This window comes from Balaenoptera borealis, assembly GCF_965194805.1.
Source record: "Balaenoptera borealis genome assembly, chromosome: 15".
Taxonomy (NCBI): domain Eukaryota; kingdom Metazoa; phylum Chordata; class Mammalia; order Artiodactyla; family Balaenopteridae; genus Balaenoptera; species Balaenoptera borealis.
Window position 1 is genome coordinate 85,009,354 of NC_138871.1, and position 20,806 is coordinate 85,030,159.

A 20,806-nucleotide genomic window follows, 5' to 3' on the forward strand; every position below is an offset into this window, starting at 1 on the left:
ACTGAGCTAGTAAGTGGCAGAGCTGGGATTCAAGCTGGGTCTTTCCACCCCCAGGCCCTCACCCTTAAGCATCACAGGTACTGGCTTCCTCACAGCGTAAGGTCTTGGGTAACGTCGGGGAGATGAAACCAGAGAATCAGGCAGGGACCTGCTCATGGAAGAGGTTGAGGAGGTGTTCCCAGGGCAGAGGTTTTCAGTTTTGGTTTTAGGATGGATCAGAATTCCATACAGGGGCCACCGTGGTTGTCCAGTAGAGATGTGGAGTTTGAAGGTAACATCTTGTTTCCCATATCCATGTTTCTCACCCACAGAGCCCCAGGCAGCTGCCACAAGAGGCCTGAGAGGCAGTCAGCCATCACGTACGACTACTCCGAGGAGGAGCTGATGGCCAGCATCGAGCAGGAGTACTGCTGCTAAGGCTGGTGCTGCAGCAGCCCCGTGGTCACCCAGCGGCCAATGCGCCATTCCTCCCAGCCCCAGCCCCAGCTGACTGGGTCTCTTAGGAACCTAGGCTGGGTGCACACATCCCCCTGTCCCGCCCAGGGCTCTAGCTGGAGCTTAGCCACCTCCAACATGCAGTTACTCCCAGATCTTTCACAACTGCCCTCTTCAAATCCATATTCACACAGTCCTGAACGTGGCTGGCTGCTGGCCATCATGCTTGCTGGCAAGAGGTGATCAGCTGTGCAGATCCAGGCCAGAAGGAAGGCACAGGTGCTGCCCCGCAGGTGCATGGGCAGGTGACCTGCCAGATACCTGCCCCTCCTCTCAGTCTCTGGGGAGATCCGTCTACAAGGTTCTCCTGGATCTTGAAATGCTTCCCCTTTCTGAAGGCCCACTTGCCACCTGCTCCGAAGAAGCCTCTTTAGCTGAGTGTGGCTCAGACTGGACACTTTGGGAACTCTAACACACGTCCCAGAGGGCCCCAGGGAGGTTCCGCTCTGGAGGGCACACCCAGGAGGTATGCCTTACCGAGCTGGAGGGAGTCACCCTCTGTTCTGCAAATGAGTCGCCTGGAGATGTTATTGAAATGCAGATTCTGATTCTGTGGTTCTCCAGCAGGGCCCGAGAGTCTGCATTTCTAACCAGTTCCCAGGTGATACCCAGGCTGCTGGATCCCGGCCATGCCTGGAGTAGCAGGGACAAGGTGTCTGAGCTTTAGGCCTGGCTGACTCTTCCTTCCCCGGTGCTGGAGGCGGCCCAGAGCCACGACCCACCCGCCTCCCCAAAGAGAGGCCTGTGCCCCTGCAGTGGGTGTGGTGGGACAGGAGCCAGAGACCCCAGCTCTGATCCTCGCTCTTGCACTAACTTGCAGTCACGCCCCCCCCTCTGGTCCTCAGCGTCCCTCTCTAGAAAGTGAGTCCTGGAGGCACGCCCCATCCCCCAGCTCTGACCATCTGGGATCGCACGATCCCAGGCTTCCTCGGTCTCTCGTCCCCTGGGGGCACGGGACTGCCTTCCCCGCTGCGGGTGAGCACCGGCCACACCTGGAAAGGGTCTTCAGGGCCGCCGGCTCTTCCCACCTGGTAGAAGGTAGAAAATCACAGCAGTGAGGCCAGGAGAGCCTTAGAACATTCCCAGCTGACTGATGAGAAAGCTGACACCCTGTGAATCAGGCAGGGCCTGGAGGCGAGTGCTTCTTGCGCTAGACGTGCACAGAGGGCCTACTGGGTGCCGAGCGCGGCTCCAGGCCTTCTCTTGGTCGCTGGGTGTTGCTTCTGAGCCCCAGCCTTCGGCTGTGGAGCTGAGTGTGGAACCTGCTCATGAAGGGGGGGCGGTGCGGGGAATGTGGCTGAAATAGAGGCAGGAAGAAAAACGTCTCCATGTCAAAGGTGACAATGACACATCGATGTCTGGAAAAGTCTGTGCCACACACGTGTCTCCTGGCTTCTGTGGTGGCGAGTTCCTCTGAGATGCTACAAAGCCCAGGAATTTAGAAAGCACGCTCCATTCCCAGCTCTGAGAAATGTTGTGTCCGTCCTCCTGGGGAAGAAGCCGGGCCACGGCCCTCCTTCTGCCCCTCGCACGAGTTCTCAAAGGGGTCCCGCCTGGCTCAGGCTCCCTCTCCTCACCTAAGGTGAGCTTTTCCGAGACACTCCCCTTTGAGGTTCCAAAGTCTCAGAGCCACTTCTCACTGGGCTGCCATGCAGTGAGAGGGCACCACTGGGTGGACGCCCCTGGGGAATTTCTGTTCAACCCCCCACTCGTTCTCACCTTCTGAGCCCCCGCTGCTGTGAGCCCGGCCCTCTGCTGGATGCCAGGGTTCGTGTAGCAAGATCTGGTCTCCACTAGCGAGGACATGCTGTTTCTAGTGGCGCACCGGTAAAGATGGATTCACTCCAGAGAAGCTAAAGGCTGTCAGAGAACTGTAGCCAAAAGCCCTCTGAAGATGTAGCCTATGTGGAGTGGGGATGTGGTTCTTCTTCTGGGCTGGCGATAGTTCGGCAGGAGAAAAGCCTTCTTGGTTGCCTTTGAGAAGACAAATAACATTTGAGGCTCTGAAGTCCTGTGCTCTCCCTAGGAAGGAGACAATGTAAAACCAGACCTTTGGGGTGGTGACATCTGGACCCCCTGGGACCAAATCAGACCTTAACAGGTGGGCGGGGCTCAATTTTCTGGTGTGATGAAACCCCTCTGGAAACAAAAAGCTGCCTTTTCTGTGACGTGTGGACCCTGGGAAGGAGCGGTGACACATTTTAAGTCCTCAAGAGGTGGATGACATCCGATGGACACCCTGTGGAGCTGGAGCCCCGGGGTGCGCACGCGAGACTGAAGAAGCGTGTGGTTTCGTGTGGCACTGAGGGCACCCGGCTGCGCTTTCAAGGTCCAAACCTCCACCAAAATCAGGGGCCTGTGGTCGGCTGTCAACAGTGGCACCACGTGGCAGCAAGGCGTCCACACAGCAGGGTGTCCGCTTGGACTGGGTGTCTCTGTCCCTGGAAAGTGGCGGATACAAAGACCCCAGCCTGGGATAACTAAGCCCGAGAGGTTTAGGACTATTTGCAGGGAAGGGGAGAAACTGTAGAGGGAGGGGCTGACTTTTCTACTAACCTGGTGAGGAGAAGATTTGAGTGAAAAATAAAAATAATATGACCTTAGTAGCACAGGCTACAGACACGTTACTTTTTTTTTTTTAAATTTATCCAACATCTACTAGAAGAGGGCCAGGCCCTGTGCCAGGTGGGCCCTGGGGGATAAAATAAAGATGTGACGCGAGTGAGCAGAGTGAGGTGGGAAGAGCCGTCACCGTCGGGGTCCAGCATCCTCGCTGCTCCCCGTCCTTGGGCAGCTTGGGTGGCGGGGACCGGGCTGCGTGGGGAGGCCCTGCAGCTTCTCCCTGCCCAACGGCGCCTCTTCCTCTGCCCCGGTCGCTGGGAGCCTGAGGGACAAACGGCCGCCGGGCGCTGTGCCCCCGCAGAGCCACGTGGATGAGAGGTGGGTGGGTCGCGGGGGTGCAGAGCCTGCGCGCATCGCACGGAGGGAGCTGGGGGCGGGGGGGCCGGGGGGGGGCTCCCACCCAGGTCTGCAGACACTCAAGGGGACCCTGGCTTCCAGCCCAGCCCCATGCCGGTAGGAATTTTCCCGGCAGCCCCGGCAGAAGCGCTTCTGAGGGTCCCCGGAGCGGTTTCTGCGGATTGGGTCCCCCTCGCGGGGAGCCGAGCTCGGCTGCGCCCCCTCGAGGCCGACCGTAGGCCCCCAGGCCCGGCGGGCGGGCCGCGCGGCTGCTGAAGCCCGGGTCCCGGGTTCTTCGGGGGCCCAGAGGTGCGTGTGCGGACTTGCTGCCCCGCTGTGGCCCTTTGGCAGGGGTGTCTCTCAGCAGAACCGCCTGGGCACCACCTGTCACAGCTCGTGTAATTCCCACACACAGAGCCATCTCCCTGGGTTCCAACATCCAGCCAGGTGGGCATGGGGTCGGGGACCGCGCACACTGAGCCCGACGCCCCGCCAACGTCCTGGCCCACCGCGTGCGCCCTCTATGCTCTCTCCGAGCGCCTTATCCTCTAGAGCGGCCCTCTAACCACGTCGGGTGGCCCTTTGAGAAGTGATACAAGAGACGGCTCCTCAGCCCAGAGGTGGACACACGGCCCTGCGCACAGGACTTGCCTTCGGTTGCAGGGTGTGCCCCTCCCCCCAGGCGCCCCCTCTGGGATCTCCGGGGTTTTCTGGGCCGTCCTCTCTTTCTTGGCAGTCTGCCCCTCACCCCCAATAGCTTGGCGTCCCTGGACCCTCTGCTCCATCTCCTCAACTCGGGGACTCCTCTGGGTCCCTGCTGAGTTCTTGTCCCTGCACCACAATCTGGAAACTTCCTCAAGGCAGCAAGTCTGGGCCGTCACAGGATTCACTTATTTCCTATCTCTCAGGGTCACTGTCTTTCATGACCTAAGGTCCAACTCCTGGAAAACTCTCATTTGATACCTTTTGTCTGGTTATTTTGGGTGTGAGAGTATATTTGTTTCCTGTTACTCCATCATGGGCAGAAGTGGAATTCATACTACTATCACTTTAACGTTTAAACTGTCACAACTTGGCCAGTGGGAGCCCCTGTGCCGTTTAGCACAGTCCCTGACACTCTTGATGGCAGCCGGCAACACAAGAATAAATACTCTAAGCCCATTCTGTTATTTCTGTGCCCTAGCTCCCTTTGGTAGAAAACAACTAAGGGTTTCTTCCACGTACAAAGTAAAAGTGCCAGACCCTGAGATAGGCACACTACCTGCTGTCTCTACCTAGTCTTCACTTTATAAATAAGGAGACTAAAGGTAGAGTACCTTTCTCAGCAACACATAGCTAGATGGAGTCAGACCTGCGCCCAGGCCTGTCTCAGGCCAAATCAACACTACCTAACAAAGCAGCCTGGCAGGAGTCTTGTAGACCTTCCCAGGGCCCCTCTTCCCTGGAATCCTTCAAGACTAGAGGTTCTGACCACTCCAGTAGGAACTTGCCATATTTTACTGAACAGTGCAAGTCTAATCTACCTGCTAAAATGTAAGCTGCCCCGTGATAGAAATCATATCACATCCATCCATCCATCCATCCATCCATCTATACCCCTACCCACCCATCCACAAGTCTTGGGGGACCCACAAGACTTACAATCAAATTCAATAAAACTGGCAAGTTCTTCCTAGTGGTTAGAACCTCTAGTCTTAAAGGAGTCCACAGAAGGGGAGCCCTGGGAAGGCTCCCAGAGGCTATCACCAGAGCTGGGCGGTGAGAGCTTAGCTGCCACTGCCCCACCTTGCCATCATCTCACTCTGCCTGTGCATCTCCTCCCCCAGCACCACTGGACTTGTAGCATCCTGTTTCTTTTTTTTTAAACACAGTCTTCTTTTTTTAAAATTAAATTATAATTAGTCCACAATATTATATTAGTTTCAGGTGTACAACATAGTGATTTGATATTTTTCTACATTGCGAAATGATGACCCTGGTAAGTCTAGTTACCGTCTATCACCATACAAAGTTATTACGGTATTATTGACTATATTCCTTATGCTGTACATTACATCCCTGTGACGTTTATTTTATAACTTGTTTCTTATCATCTTTGCTGTTGACCAGTTTGTCTGCTGAGCTGAGAACATGCTGGGGAGAGGAAACCTGTTTGCAGAGCCAGCTCTGGGCAATTCTGGGACAACTAGGCTTCCTAGAGAGTGGTGAGAGGCTTTTGAGAACAAGCCTCCCTAACTTAGCAGGGACTGAGTGTGTCTCACCCCCATGGGGTGCAGTGTCCTTGGTGCCTGGACTTCCTCCCAGGATGGGGCCTGGGTGTTAGCAACATGTCTCAAGTCCTTAATTTAAAAAGTCCCTAAACAAAGAGGCAGGTTGAAAGCAAAGAACAGTGGATATTACAGCCAGAAAGTAAAATCTTGGTGACACAGAGGGAGGATAGCAGGTACAGAGTCACAAAGTTGAGGCTAACAGGCGTGTGGCCGGCACCTAGGCGCAAAGGGGCTTGGAGTTGGAGAGACTTTTCTAAGTGGATTGCTAAATGCAAAGCGCATTGTGATCCTTTACCGCCTCCCCACACACCTGCACACACACACAGACACACACACACACACGCATAACCGGGTCTAGCGTGGCTTATGGAATCACATTCCAGGATGGTTGGCTTGGGAAGGCAGTCAGTCAACAGGATTGTGACAGACTGGCTGTGGAGCAGGAAAGGAGCCCAGGGTGCCTCCAAGGTTTTGCACCTGAACAGCTAGAAGGATGGACTCCCTGTTCTTTTTAAAGGCAGCGGGGTCACTGTGAGAAAAGCAAGTGTGGAGGAGATGAGGAGTTCACTCGTCTAAAGTTTGGGATGCTGCTTAGACAGGTGCCAAGCAGAGAGCTGGATACAGGAGTTTGAAGCCAGGTGCGGAGTGTAAAGGAGAGACATACATGCGGGGGTCTTTACGGTACAGAAGTTATTTTTATCTAAGTCACAAGGCTGGAAAAGATCACCAAGGTTGTGAGGGGAATAGAAGAGGGGTCAGGGAGAGGAGGGGGACTGGCGAAGGAGCAGTGAGGTAAGAGGAAAGCAGCACGGTGCGGCCTGCAGGGGAACCCACCAACCCTGTCCAGTGCCGTTCAGACAAGCACCACGGGGACCGGAGCTGAGCCCACGCAAGTGCCTGGCCACACCCACGGGGCCTCCCCTAGCGGGACGTGGAGGCACAGCCCCAGCAGAGCGGGTTCCAGAGAGAACGTACTCCAGGAGCAGGAGCGAAGACTGTGGCTCCCTGGCGTACCTTTAAAGCCTGGGCTGGGGGCGGGGGAAGGGAGGGAAGAGGCTGCCTCCCCTCTTGACACACGGACGGCACGAGGATGAGGGTCATGGGTTACCCAGCAGCCACGGTCCTCTACCGCCAAGACCGGTCCTGACGTCAGATTGGCCAACACAGAAGCCGCTCCTTCACACCTTTCTTTCAGAAAGGACCCTCCGAAGAAGCCAAAGGGTGCCCTGAAAGCAGAAGAGAACCCCAGAAAACAAAGAGGAGGGTCGGACACTGGGTACACTGGAGTGCAGTTAAATGACACAGGACACAAGTCCAGTTTGCAAATCAAAAAAGTTTTATAGGATCCAAAGAAAAAAGTTACATCACGCATATTCATTTAAATAATAAGTCAAAGTCTGTTACATAAAACATAATTCTGAAACATTTACAATTTTATTAACTACTTGAAAGGCTCAAAGTCAAAAAAGATCAAGCAAAATTGCTCAGGCAGTAAAGTGCACTGGGGGACGTGCCGCCCACGCCCTCCTCCAATGCCCGGGCCGCAGCGGAGGGACTCCACGCTGAACACGCACCGCGGGGTTCTGGTTCTCACGTTGCATTTTTCAGATGAAGCTGTTTCCCAATTTACAATCTTTCAATCAACAGAGGGCCAAAAATGTTGTTTACAGAAGGTATTTCAAAGTCTAATCAGGAAATGGAAGTGTAAATCAAAACCTTTTTTTTTTTTAACACATCTATCCTTTAGCAACAACACTGCTCAGAGAATGTTCAAGGTGACAAGCAACCAAATACTCAAAGACGCTGTATTATCCACCAGAACATTAGTAGGACTAACATTACTTCATATAATTAAGAAAAATATCCAAATTTAATGCCACTTACAGCATACACATAGAAATGTTTATGCTGATTTAAGATATGAGTGCAAGAAAGAACTGGGTGGTGGGGAATCACAAGCTATAGACATTGAATTCTGGTTCTCTTCCAACTGTAGCACGTCTCATGACCAGTAGGAATACTCAACTACTGAAGTCTCCAAAGACATGGAAGCCTACCAAACACACAGCCGGGGCTTACAGACCTGTGTGTCAATTAGCAGTTGATACTTCATGGGTATCAAGTAACATACAATGAATGACCAGGCAAGGGTTATTAGACTAAAAAGACCTGAACACAAAACCTGACTATATTTATTCAATATTTCACCTTACCGTCATTTTCATAAAGGTAAATGCAAATAAATAAGAGGCAAAGACAAAAATCTAAATACATACGGCACAATAAAAACCATTCCCAGGCTCGAAGGGCAGAGCAGTATCACCGTGTTCCTTACATGCACTCTCTTGCCTGGATTCCCAATGCTGCCCAACAAAAGCAGTCTCAGCAGCTTCCTGGACACCTGGACACTGGGGCGCAGTCTCTGTAATGCTAGGACCTGTGCTCACAGCTTCAAAGTGATGCCCATGGTCTATTTTCTAGGCAGATTGCAAAATACCCCATTCCAAGTAATTTTCTGTTTGATCAAAACAATTTCCTTCAAACAAAATGAATGAAAGGACAGCTTGGTAGTATTACTGCCGCTTACTGTAACTTGCATTCCCCATCGTTCTTAATACTTAATAAATAAAGTAATCAGAACACTGGAGCTGGACCATTTGCATGTCCGCTTCACCTAAGCTTTACTTTGGTGGAAAGTTCCTCCAACTACTAAGGACATCTTTTTCTCTAAGAAGTTACTCTACCCACAAAACACTTGGATAAGGCCACAACAAAAGAAGTCAAACTGACAACTGACAAAGCAGCTGGGTTTGAGTGCTTATATTTTCTTTTTTGGGGGTTTGAGGTACAAACAGGAGACTCTGAATGGTCTGCTCTCAGCAGAGTACAGACACTCAGACCCTACAGCAGCTCTCTGCTCACCAGGTATCTACCGAGTATTTTATCTCTGGGGTACATTCTTCACAAGTCACACCATGGACACAGGTGACTAAGTTCTACTTAACGAAAATTTTAATTCCTTGGGCTACAGCCTTAAAGAAATGGTTGTCTGGAATTTCCCTTGAAAATGTTATGAAGACGCTGACTGCAAAGTTTTTCCCCCCATTTCTTTACGAGGCCCCTATTCAACCAGTTCTGATTCTAAAAAATTCTTATATCTAAAAGGCCTGATTACAAAGTTATAAAGTTTTTTTGTCTGAATAACGTGCCAACTTTACTAAAAGTAGGGTTATTATAAAAATGTTGTTAAACATAGAAGATTGTAAAATCATCTATATAGAAACTGGTGATTTGAGAACCAACAATGTATTTTTTTATAAAAAACAGTATAAAAATTAGTAACCTGTCTCATTTCTACAAAACAGGAATAGGAAGGTTGTAAAAAAAATCCAAAAAATCCAGATTTTGTAAAATTTATTGCCAAAATGTTTTTTTTTTAATTTATTTATTATTTATTTTTGGCTGTGTTGGGTGTTCGTTTCTGTGCGAGGGCTTTCTCTAGTTGTGGCAAGCGGGGGCCACTCTTCATCGCGGTGCGCGGGCCTCTCACTGTCACGGCCTCTCTTCTTGTGGAGCACAGGCTCCAGACGCGCAGGCTCAGTAGTTGTGGCTCACGGGCTTAGTTGCTCCGCGGCATGTGGGATCTTCCCAGACCAGGGCTCGAACCCGTGTCCCCTACATTGGCAGGCAGATTCTCAACCACTGTGCCACCAGGGAAGCCCCTGCCGAAATGTTTGTTTGAATGCTGGTGATTTAAATTATCAAATTTTCTTCCATTTTCCTTAAAAGAACTTCTGAAACTACAAAAGATACTGAACAGGGTTCCCCACCAAAAAAGACAAGTTAACATACTTTCATCAGAACCAGCTCCCCTAGCCCTCAAGACAATTTCTTTTGGAGAGAAAACCATCACTTCCATTCCTGAAAAAAGGCTTTGAAAAATTCCCATCCACAATTCCCTGGAGGACCTTTCATGCAGAGGCCGGCAGGCACACCAGTGGGCTCCCAGGGTTCTCTGCTGAGGCAATTCTGTTCAGTTTGCCAACCTCCGCCTGCCAACCAGGGACCTTCTTGGTGGTCATATGGCGCCGGGCATGCTTTGTCAAGTGGTCGCTGCGCATGAAACGCCGATCACACACTGGGCATACAAACTTCTTCTCCCCAGTGTGAGTTCTGCGGTGGCGAGAGAGTTCATCTGAACGAGCAAATTTTTTATCACAGCCGTCCCAGCTACAGGTGAAAGGCTTCTCTCCTGAGAGGTAAGAAAACACAAAGTAAAGAAAACATAAATGCTCAACACCTTATTGGACAGGTTAATTCATGTCGTTTTAAAACTGTATTCATCAAAACCTAAGAAGAAAGTAATATCCTAAGTATTCTGGTATCAGGTTATTTGGAAGTCAAGAAATTGTCCAAGATGCATTTCTTCCTGCCACACCTAAGATGTAATATGTCAGGGCCCAAAGACGTCAAACTAATCTAATGCTTCTAAAGATATTTTTAAATAAAAATAAATCTTTGACTGTGGACTTGGGGTAGGAGGTAGATTCTTGAAAAGAATGACTCCTTCCCTCTCTGAGAGCTGCATATCTAAAAAAGATCCCTTCTAGGACCTGCAAGACTTCTCAGAATCATTAATTCCATCTTCCTATTTGTTATTACACTGACAAAGAGCTTAATTGCAAAACAGGTTAGAATTCTAACAGCTACCTTCTTGTTGTTACAAGCTTCAAGCATCTGTCATTCACTCAAAGTTGCAGAGCACCCGGCAGGTGTCCTGCCCATACTGTGTCCTCCTGGAGGCACAGGGGTGAGCGGGAAGCCCTTGTCCGCAGAGTCCTCCTGGGCCTTTCCAGCCAGCAGGAGTGCTCCCTGTCCTGCATCCTGAAGCCCTGATCTTGACCAGGTTGTGACCACCACAGACCGCTTGTGCAACCTTGTGAAGGGATTTGTTAAATGCTGTTGCGTGCTGTCACGTGACCTACCTTCCCGAAGGTTTACGACTTGTCTAGTTCATCCATCTACGTACAGTTTAACCCCCAGCACAGTACTTTGTATGACAGGTGGTGAATAAATGGTTTTGAATGAATGAGTGTTGGAGAGAGATCAACTAAATATCTGATGTTTTTCAAAGTTGACTTAAAAGGAAAATTCATTATCACAGTGATGCTGTGATGGATTTCAAAGACCCCACGTTGAAAGCATAAGGTTACCTGTTTCCAGAAACTACCACCAGTGCTGGCAGCATACCAGATGGCCAGATGTTGGACAGAGAACCACCACCCTTTGGCGTGGGATTTATAAAGTGACCTATGTTTTCAGCATATCAAAAATGTAGCCTTTGCTCACTCGACCTTATCCTAATTAAACAAATTTTCATGTTGGTACAGTGAAAAACTACCTTATCTAAGGTAAACCTATCCAAGGTTTCTATTTTTTATGAAAACTCCAATTTAGTGTTTGCGAAATAACACAAGAATTGGATTCTTCAGAACCTTTATGGTTACTTAAATTTAAGTACTTTGGGAAACCTGAAAAGAGCTTGTATGATCACCTTATCTTTCTACCAAGGGACGCTGAGTGAATAAACAGTAAAAACTCATTCCACTGCTTCCTCACATGTGGAATCTGTGTTTGGATGTGATTTGAAGTTCACCTCAGCAGTCTCTCAGTGAAAAGCAGGGCTTGCCAAGTCAATGAGCCCCTTAGGGGTGCCCGTTCACACTGATACAGCCACGACAGCGATCCTGCAGCACCAATGACTAGCGTCAGGCTCTTGGGACAGACACCAAGAGTCTATATCCAGTGAGATCAGACACGTATGTAAGTAACTAAAAATACAAAGGGAGAATGTGGTGAAAAACACAACAAACCACTAGGGTCAAATAAAGAAGGAGAGATCAGGAAAGAGTTCTAAGAACTAACTTTGGGGCGGCCCTTAAAGGGTTTTCAGTAAGTAGAGACAGGCAGAGGGCAGAAGGTGAAGGGCAGAAATGTGGAACTGGAGAGAGATGGTAAAGGCAGAGAGGCAAGTTCTTCACAGGCCAGGTTTGGGGCCTTAGCCTGGAAGCACACAGCCCCTTCCGCAGTGTGGAGGACAGCAGGGCTCCTTCTGTAAGGCCCGCCTTCCAGATGCGGCTTCATTCTGCAAGCGGGAGCTGCCACAATTGGAGTTCTAATGTGCTAATTAGAAACCACTCTACCAGGAAAGCATTTCAAAGTAAAGTACTATGACAACTCCCTCCAATTCAGCCTTTCCTAAACTGGATTTCACAATTCACTGCTGTCCCCCAGGCCACTAGCTGACATCTGGGGTTCCACGATCAAGACAGATTACGAAGCACATCTTTACTGCAGAACCTGCGACCTGTTAACTGGGCTTATTATATGTACATATGTGTGTGAACCTTTGAAAGGTGAGTTTAACAAGCAGACTATTTAACCACAGGACCCTTGAAAACAAAACAACTGACACTAACTCAAAGAACAAGAGTGTCACAGAACACCTGAGACATTCTGCCCTAATCAACTACAGCAGAAGTTCTATCCACCAGGCAACCTCACACCTCCGCTAAACATGGTAGCCACCAGCCCCATGTAGCTATATAAATGCAACCTTAATGAAAACGTAAAATTCGGTTCCTCAGACACACTGTTCACATTTCAAGTGCGTGTGGCTAGTGGCTACCCTCCTAATGGACAGAGAACATTTCCATCAGTGCCGAAAATTCTACTGGATGGAGCTGATGGGACAATAAAGAGATCATTAAGTCATTATAGTTTCTTTTGTGACTCCTTCTGAATTAAAACTACATATTTCCAAAAATAAAAAAACAATATTCCTTTAAAGTTCAAACATTCTAGAATTCAAACTTTTCCATACTTTGGAGAGCTCTTTCCCCATAGTAAGCCTAAGTCACACTGATAAGATGTTTATTGAACGTGAATGGACACTTTCTAAAATGCACAGAAAGAATGTCTACTGCAATGTGAAGAGAAAGGGGGAACGTGAGCCTCACCCTAAAAGCCTCTCAATCACAGGTTCACAATCACAGAACTATATTACATTTTAGCTACTGGGGTGACCAGATACCATGTTCTAGGAAAACCACTGACAGCTGTACTAACGTTCACCCCAAGACTATGAAGGCTTTTCAGAACCAAAGAAAGATGGCCACCTTCTCCAGTGGTTCTCAGCTTCGCTCCCACTCAAAGGCGGCTGGACGTGTGTTTCCCAATCACAGGATCCGACATTCCCTATGCCCTACTTGCTTCAGTTCTCACCTGTGTGAGTGCGAAGATGAGCCTTGAGGTGGGAACTTTTGAAGTAGGTTTTCTGGCAGCCTGGGAAGTTGCAAACATAGTTCCTCCTTCGGGAAAAGTCTACCTGAGGGGCGCAGTTCTGATTGGATGCGATGAACACCGGAGCAGGGGCAAGGGGCAGTAACTTGGTATTCCCAACAGCCATTCCACTCGAGGAACACGTGGCAGGCTGCGGGAGGGCCCCCTGGGGCAGAACCAACATCACAGTTCCCTGAGGCACAGACGGTCCCACAAACACAGGCTGGGGCACTGGAGCAGCGTGGGGTAAGATGGGTTTGACAGTCCCTGCAGACACTTGGGGAGGTGGCTTCAAAAAAGCTGGTAACATGCCACTTTGTCCAGTCACAGGGATCATTTGGCAAAGGACAGGGGGACTAGGAATGGGGACAGAAATCAGAGGGGTGGCTTTCCTTGGCAAGTCATTTTCGTAATTCTTTGGTGAGCAGGTCTGAATTGCAACAGGCCACCCTGCCTGCTGGCCTTTGTCGGGGGGCCTCAGGCCACTGGACTTGTGCAAACAAGGCTGACAGGACGCTGAGTTAACGCTGAGCACGCTGCGTGTGAGGTGTGCGTCCTGCACAGCTTCAACAGGCCCCAGAAACTGCGCTTCTCCTCCCGCGTTGGCTGAAAGTTGGTGTGCTTGAGTCTGGGTGGTAGGAACGTGGGCAGAAGCAGGACACCCCCCAGTGTGGCAAATGACACTTGTCACCGTGGCCCTGCAGTGAGGGCTGACAGCTGGCTCCGGCAGCTCTGGCTTCAAACCAGGCAGGGCCCTCTCTGACCTCCTGCTCGGCACTCCGGCTGCCCCAGTAGAGGCTGGGGGGACAGCCACGACCATGGGTGCTTTGCAATCAGTTACTTGGGAAGGAACAACTGTCCCTGTTGATGGCTCCAGGAGGTCAGGGCTCTGAGGAGGAGTCATGCACTTTAAAAAAAAAAAAAGAAAAAAGTACTGTGTGAAAAGGTTGTTTTGGTTAAATTTTAAGGAACTTACTTTGATCATGTTGTCCCCAAGGTCTTTACAAAGAAGCATCTAGAAAAGACTGGTCAAAGTCTGCTCATAATCGCACCCAGTGGATATAAAAGCTGCATGAGACACTTTACTTTCTAGCTTTCTCCCCTTTTCCCGACCTCTCTCAAACCCATCCATTTGCTCGGTTATAAGGATGCCAGTGCCATTCCTGGCCTCGCACAGCTACTGAAATGAACAATTTGCATATTAGGACTACAAATGAGAAATCAAACTTATATTCAAGATGAAAGCTTTACACGATAATTTTAGATTCTCAAAAATTTTTTAAAAATCTCCGCGGTAATCATTTAACACACACGTATCCAATCAATCACACACGTATCCTGTGCCTACTGGATGCGAGGTAAAACCTGTCAGAATGATCCCTAAAAGGCCCTGCTCTAACCAGGGGTTCTGCCTACAGCCAGCCTCTGTAACACCTCCCCCACCACTCCCACTTATCTTCAGCCTCTCAGTGGACGATCCCAAAGCTGAGACAAGCTCCGGACAGCCAGGCCCACTACCTGTACAATCCTCTCCACTACCCACAAGTCCCTTCTCATCCCTCTCCAAGTCGGTTTTCCACACTCTCCTTCCAGGGCAGGCTTCCAGCTCAGGACAATTAGATTATAATTTTCAGTTTTGTGAGCAACTGACAGCTCTCGACTTCTCCAAGTTGAGAAGCAGTTTTTCCCAGTAACTTCATAGCTGTAACAAGTTAAGAAAACAAAAACCAAAACCAGTGCTTGACTGCACCCAACTCACCCAAGAAAGAAGCTGGCTGCCACAGGGTGGCAGAGGCCAGGGTCTCAACCCAGCTAACAAAGGCTGTCTGGTGCCAAAGCACAGGCTTTCCCCAGCTGTGGCAGCTGATCCTGACCCTGGCCTGGGGTATCTGGGGGAACCTAAGCCTCCACCCTCAGTTCCCCAGGGAAATGAGTACATTTTGCTTTCTCCCATCAATCTGTACGTTTCAGCCTATGGACATTTTCACCCCGTTTTCATCATTGACTGCAAGCTATGATCAATCAATGGAAAGCATATTTTCAAGAGATAAAAAAAGTTTTCACCCTTAGGACCCATACAGGGGAGGGTATGAACTTGCTTGCCAGCATCGGGTGAATCCCCCCAGGAGCTCTTCAGCATGTTTACTGAAGGTACTCCAGCCACTGCACAAATCGCTCCTCTCCCCCGCCTCTTACCAGAGTTGATAAAGAATGGAAGTCCTTTGGTAACGCGGGTGTGGCTGCGTCCACGTGCACAATGGTGGAAACATCCCCAGAGTCAGAGACAGGTGTGAGGGGTCTTATCTTTAACAAGTCCCCTTTCTGGGATCTCTGACCCCAGGAGCTCATGCAAACAAGAGCCTCGACAGCTTCCATGTCGTTCTGCTCCAAGATGCTGCACGTAGACCTCTCGCTGTCGTGCCGCTTCCTCTCCAGGATTGACTCGCATATGTCCATGATGTCAACCTAAAGTCGACACAACACGGCGGCTGAGTCCCTGGAAACAGAGGGAGGGGCACCCGGACAGCACGGGGACGCGCACACCAGAAGCCCGCCCCGCCCCCGGCAGCACGCGCACGCGCTGTGGCTTCCAGGGAAGGATGCCGGCCGAGCACCGAGGACCACTCGCTCCGAGCCAGCGTTCTGCGGCGGGGCGGGGGGCAGGAGGAGGAATGGAGTGGTCCGCCAGCGGCTTCCACGGAAAATCCTGACTCTTAACAAGGGTTATTAAGCTAGTGTTCTCCTTCGGAAAATGATTAATAACACTTACTTCCAGAGGTGTGAGCTGCAGTGGCTAGTACCAAACCGTTCCCGGGGGAGGAGGAAAAGACACTGATGGCTGAGGTTGGGTGAGATGAGAGCGCAGCCCTTGTGAGTCGGCGAAGCCACCAGAGCGTCCCCACAGACGCATCTGCGACAACCCCGGAGGCTCCACACCAGTGAGGCCGTCACTCAGCAGAGCCCTGGGCGGGCGAGCCTGCGCTGGCTCAGCCCCGGTCCCCACACCCAGGAGCACCGATTCACGCCACAAGGCCAGCGCGGGGAGAGAAACAAAGTGTAAGATGTGCCACAAGCCCGGGCCCCGAGGACTTTCCAGCGCAGCAGACCGCCTCTTGTCAAGCAAGAGCGGGGCGGGAAGCGACTGAAACTAACTGATCTCTTCGCAGAGAAATTTTACATCTACTTAGATACACACTTCCACTCAGTTTGCCTAAACATCCAACCTGTCCTGCCCAGGTGCCCCCCAAAGCACACAGACAACGCCGCCACCTTTACAAACGCCGCTCTAGCCCCACTTCTGCCCGCAGCCCGGGCCTCGGAACTGTGAAGTCACAGACGCGCGGGCTGCCGCCTGCTTGGCCCACAGGTGGGCAGGGACAGAGCGGCGCGGGGCTCCCACCCCTCTCTCTCTCGGCCTCTCAGCGGTCCGCGCGGCTCGACTAGGTCCCAGGTCCAACCAGCGAACTCCTCGCGGCCCCCAGGCCCCGACTGGAGCCCGCCAGGGTTGAGGCGCCGGGCCCCGCCCCCCGCCCCGTTCAGCCTTCCCGCCGGCCTTTGCCCCGCCCCTTGCCCCGCCCCACCTTCCCACAGCCCTTGCCCCGCCCCCACCTTCCCGCCAGCCTTTGCCCCGCCCCCTCACCCTTTCCACCGCCCGTGCGCCGCATTCCCACAGTCCTTGCCCCTCCGCCGGCGCCCCGCCCCCGCCGCCCGCGTGCCGCGTTCCCGCCAGCTGTGCCCCGCCCAACGGCCACCTCCTCACAGGGCCTGGTGACGTCATGGCTGGAAATAGCCCGCACCTGAAGCCGGCAGGGCGGGGCCGCTGCGGGAGCGGTAGACAAAGCTGCGCAGAGAGCAGCGCGAGGCACACGCCCACTTCCCGCCCCTCCCGGCGCGGCCTCGTGCGGCCCCCGCCCCTCTCGGCTCCCGAAGCCACCCGGGCTCCTAACGGTGCGCGCGTGGTGATGTCCCGCGCGCCCCTGGCCTCCTCCGCGCCCTGGGCCCGCACTGGCAGCGCGTCCCCGCCTCGCCCCTCGCTCCAATGGGCGGCCACTCACCGCGCGTGCGTCGCCCGAGCCCGCGGAGGCCGGCGTGTGCATGGTGCCGGCGGCCGGGAGGCAACAAAGCGGCCGCGCGGCGGGAGTTCGGTACACGGCAGCTGCCGCACGTGCACGGCGGGCGGCGGCGATACGGACCTCCAGTGGCCAGCGTGCGCCTCCGCCCGCCCGCGCGGCTCTGCCCCGGCGCGGCCCTCGCGGTGCGGGAGGGGCGGGGCGGCCGGGGAGGGAGCGGCCGCAGGGGCGGAGCGCGGAGGCAAACCAAAATACACCGCGCCCCGACGGGGCGGGGCCTGGAGGGCGCCAGCCAATGCGCGCCTAGCCCGTGCGCCGCCGGCCAATGGGCGCCGCGGGGAGCCGCGTGATCAGAGCCTGGCAGCGGCGTGATCGGGCAGGGCGGGATGCGGCATGTATTTTGGTGGCGGCGAGGGGGCGGAGCCTGAGGACCTGGAAAGTAGGGGAAAGGTCCCGGCGGCGCGGGCGGCGGGGACCGCGCAGCTGCGGCCGGGAAAGTCCCCGAGCGTATTGGGATGGCTGGGAGGAGGATTACGCTTAAAGGGGCCACCGCCCGCAGCCTCCCGGAGCGCAGGTCCCCATGAAGTGAATCCGTCCAGCAGAGGCGGCTCACTTGGAGACCTCAACCCAGATTTTGCTTTCTTGTTTTTTAATTGGTATTAATCTACCGTCGCTCTTAGGAGTGCATCCCTGGCCTGGAAGAGTTTTGAAAGCTGGCTAGCCCCAGGTGACATCGCCTGCATCTGCTCCTTACCGCAGGCACCCAGAGCCCGAGCTTCTAGGCCTGTGTCTGCCGCTGACCCCGGTCCCCAGGCAGCTCTGGGCTGCAGTTTCCGCTTAGCTCAGTGGGGGTGGGGGGCAAGACGGGTGCCCACCCGAGAGGCACCTGGTGAAACCCATTCTTCCCAGACCAGGTGTAAGCGTTACCCACTCTGGGAAGTCCTCAGGCCTGAATGAGAGAGATGCCTAGGACACCTTTTTTCCCCCAGTACTTGGTTGCCTGTTTCTCAGGGTGCGGTTTATCCAGTTCTGCAACTCCAAGTTCCTGAAGTGCAGGCTGTTTTATGTGTACCCTCACAACCTGCAGCGAGGCACGAGACAGCCCTTCATCCATCCACGTGGCCCACATTTGCTGGGTTTGGATATGGGTTGACACAGCGCACGGTGCAGAGGCCACAGTGAGGAAGCCTTGACCCTAAAAGCTAAGAGCAGGTGAAAGTAGAGGATCCCTGCCCTGTGGGGATTGGCTCTGAGCGAGAGAAGCCCTGGGCCCAAGGAACAGGCCGTCAGAGCACCAGGCCCTCCCCCTTAAACTGGTAAGGAAGCAGGTGGGACCCAGGGCTCTGGCCAACTTGGTCCTCAGCAGGCCTGCTCTGTTGGGCAGAGGGAGCATAGGCTGACCTGCAGCTTCTCTTCATTTCATCTTCTTCAGATCCTTCGCAGTACCTTTCATGGCCTGTAACTTCTGTTTCTTTAGTTATTTGTTAATTGTCTCTCCACCAGAAGGAACCCTCCCAAGGTTAGGGACCTTGTCTAATTCACTGTGAACCCCCAGTGCCTGGCTCGCTGCAAGTACACAGTAACCACTGGTTAAATGAGTGAATGAAGGCCAACACCATCTGGCCTACCCACTTGGACATGCTGCAGACCCCTCTACTTCACTGTCCTTGAAACTGAACTTCCATTCTACCCCATTCCGGATTTCTCACCTCCGGAAGGGCACCACCAGATACCTCATTCCTTCACCCAGAAATCTGAGAGTCACCTTTGACCCTTCCTTTTCGTGCACTTGCTTCCTTCTGCCAATTACTGCGTGTTCTGCTTCTTCCTAACTCTCTCTCAAACTCTTAACTTCTCTCCATCACCTACTCCTGCTCTGGTCCAAGCCACCATCTTCTCTCACCTGCATTATTCCGCTGCTTCCCAATGGGTCTCCCTACCTCTAGCTTCATCACCTGTAATCTGTGCCTCATCTCACTGCCACAATGATCTTCTAGAAGTAGAGATGGTACCAAACCCATAATCAAACTCTCAGTTTGGAATCCAAACAGCTATGGGACTGACACTTACTCCTTAGGTGGGAATCCGTGAATCTGCGTAACCAGGCCCCAGCCAGTGCTTCCTGCATCATTCCGACCAGTTCCCCAAATCCCTTTCCCTCCTGCCCCCATTGCCTCCGTACGGAGCCCTGTGCTGCCCACATCAAGTCAGATCACTGTCTTCTGCTCTGTGCGTGGCATTCCTTCTGTGTGGAACACCACAACCCTTCTCCGCTTTTACTCTGTAAGACAGCAGTGTGACTCCTCAGCGAAGCCCTTCCTGACCCCCGAACAGCAGGACGACTCAGCCAAGTGCTAAGTGCAGGCTTTTGGAGTCACACCCGGATGCAAATCCCAGCTCTGCCAATGTGGCCAGGCCATGTGGCCGGCTATGTCTCTGCAGAATAGAAGGTGGCATGGACTCTTCAGGAGCCTGGAGCACAAGCTTCTCTCACCTCCAGCTCAGTTTCTGCTCCCTGGACAGCAGGAATACCTGGAAACTTGGGCAGCAGGCTGGCTCGGGGCTCTTCAAGCATAAGGCCCTACCCTTCCTACATCTGTCCATGTGACAGAGAGACAGGTCTTTGCTTATGCTTGTCCCTCCTCCCTTCTTCCCCACCTCTACCCAGATACCGCTTCTCCATGAAGCCTTTCTTCCGGCCCCCCCCCACACCACACACACACACACACACACACACACACACACACACACACACACACACACACACACACACACACACACACACACACACACACACCAGTCTGTGGTTGCTGCCAAACCCCAGATGCTGGTCCTGCCTGTAGTCAGTGGATATTGACATGTTTATAAACTGAAGACAGTTACAAGTCATTCACGCAGAGCCATCACGGAGGCCCTCATTGGCACCAGGCCCCACAGACCCTCAGGCAGAGCGCGGTCCAGCAGGCAGACTGGGCCTGGACACAGATAACTCCTGGATAAAGTAGAGCATGATGCCCCCAGCTAGACTGCCACCACTTTCTCATGGGTCCTCCCAGAGAGTCTGTGTATATGGAAAAAATACTTTTACACAGAAGGTAGTGTTCTGTGCACCTTGTGCATCTTGCTTGCTGATTTCACAACATGTCTTGGAGCCTGTTGCAAATCAGTACAAAAAGGTCACCCTCGTGATATATCACGGTTAAATACTATTCTGTTATATGGATGTGTTGTACTTTATTTAACCACTCCTGCTTGAATCACTGGGGTATTTAGGCTATTTCCAGTTTGCCAGGACATCATGTCCATTCATTGTTTGCCCACATGCAAAAATAACTACAAGATTACTTCCTAGAATTGGAATTGCTGGAAATGCTCTTGCATTTCTTTTCCTTTTCCCTTTTGATAAATTTTATCGAAGTATAGCATAGATACAGGGAAGTGCAAAAACTTAGGTGTACAACTCGGTGAATTTTCACAAGGCAAACACACTTGTGTCACCAGCATGGAGATCAAGAAACAGAGTATTAGCAGAATCCTAGAAGCCCCCTCCCTGACCCCATCCAGGATAATCCCTATCATGACTTCTAACCCCATAGGATGTTTTTGCATGTATTGAAACTTGTACAAAGAGAATCATATGGTTTGTTCTCTGTTGGGTCTGGCATTGAGTTG

General features: G+C 52.2%; 2 protein-coding genes across 4 annotated transcripts in view; one reads left to right on the top strand and one right to left on the bottom strand.

Moving 5' to 3' along the window:
- Nucleotides 1-3,098, top strand: part of CYS1 (cystin 1) — a 28,575-nt gene extending 25,477 nt beyond the window's left edge. The window contains exon 3 of the mRNA XM_082358478.1: nucleotides 312-3,098. Within this exon, the coding sequence (XP_082214604.1) occupies nucleotides 312-417 (106 nt within the window). The 3' untranslated portion in view covers nucleotides 418-3,098. The remainder of the gene's footprint in view (nucleotides 1-311) is intronic.
- Nucleotides 3,099-7,036: 3,938 nt separating this feature from the next.
- Nucleotides 7,037-17,345, bottom strand: KLF11 (KLF transcription factor 11). 3 transcript variants are annotated; one of them, XM_082358475.1, is made up of 5 exons: nucleotides 17,120-17,345; nucleotides 15,835-15,903; nucleotides 15,261-15,530; nucleotides 13,008-13,971; nucleotides 7,037-9,975 (listed from the first exon to the last, which is right to left on the bottom strand). In XM_082358475.1, exons 3-5 carry the CDS (start codon nucleotides 15,519-15,521, stop codon nucleotides 9,695-9,697), a joined length of 1,506 nt encoding a protein of 501 aa, XP_082214601.1. In that variant the 5' UTR covers nucleotides 15,522-15,530; nucleotides 15,835-15,903; nucleotides 17,120-17,345; the 3' UTR covers nucleotides 7,037-9,694. The 3 variants fall into 3 exon arrangements, with proteins under 3 accessions (XP_082214601.1, XP_082214600.1, XP_082214602.1); XM_082358474.1 differs by lacking the exon at nucleotides 15,835-15,903; XM_082358476.1 differs by lacking the exons at nucleotides 15,261-15,530; nucleotides 15,835-15,903.
- Between the last annotated feature and the right edge of the window lie 3,461 nt (nucleotides 17,346-20,806).

Coding starts and splice junctions, on each gene's coding strand:
- KLF11 (XM_082358474.1), bottom strand. CDS start 17,161: ATGCACACGCCGGCCTCCGCGGGCTCGGGCGACGCACGCGCG. Junction 15,531..17,119: donor GCTCGGGCGACGCACGCGCG/GTGAGTGGCCGC, acceptor TGTCGACTTTAG/GTTGACATCATGGACATATG. Junction 13,972..15,260: donor TCCATTCTTTATCAACTCTG/GTAAGAGGCGGG, acceptor TTTTTTTTAAAG/TGCATGACTCCTCCTCAGAG.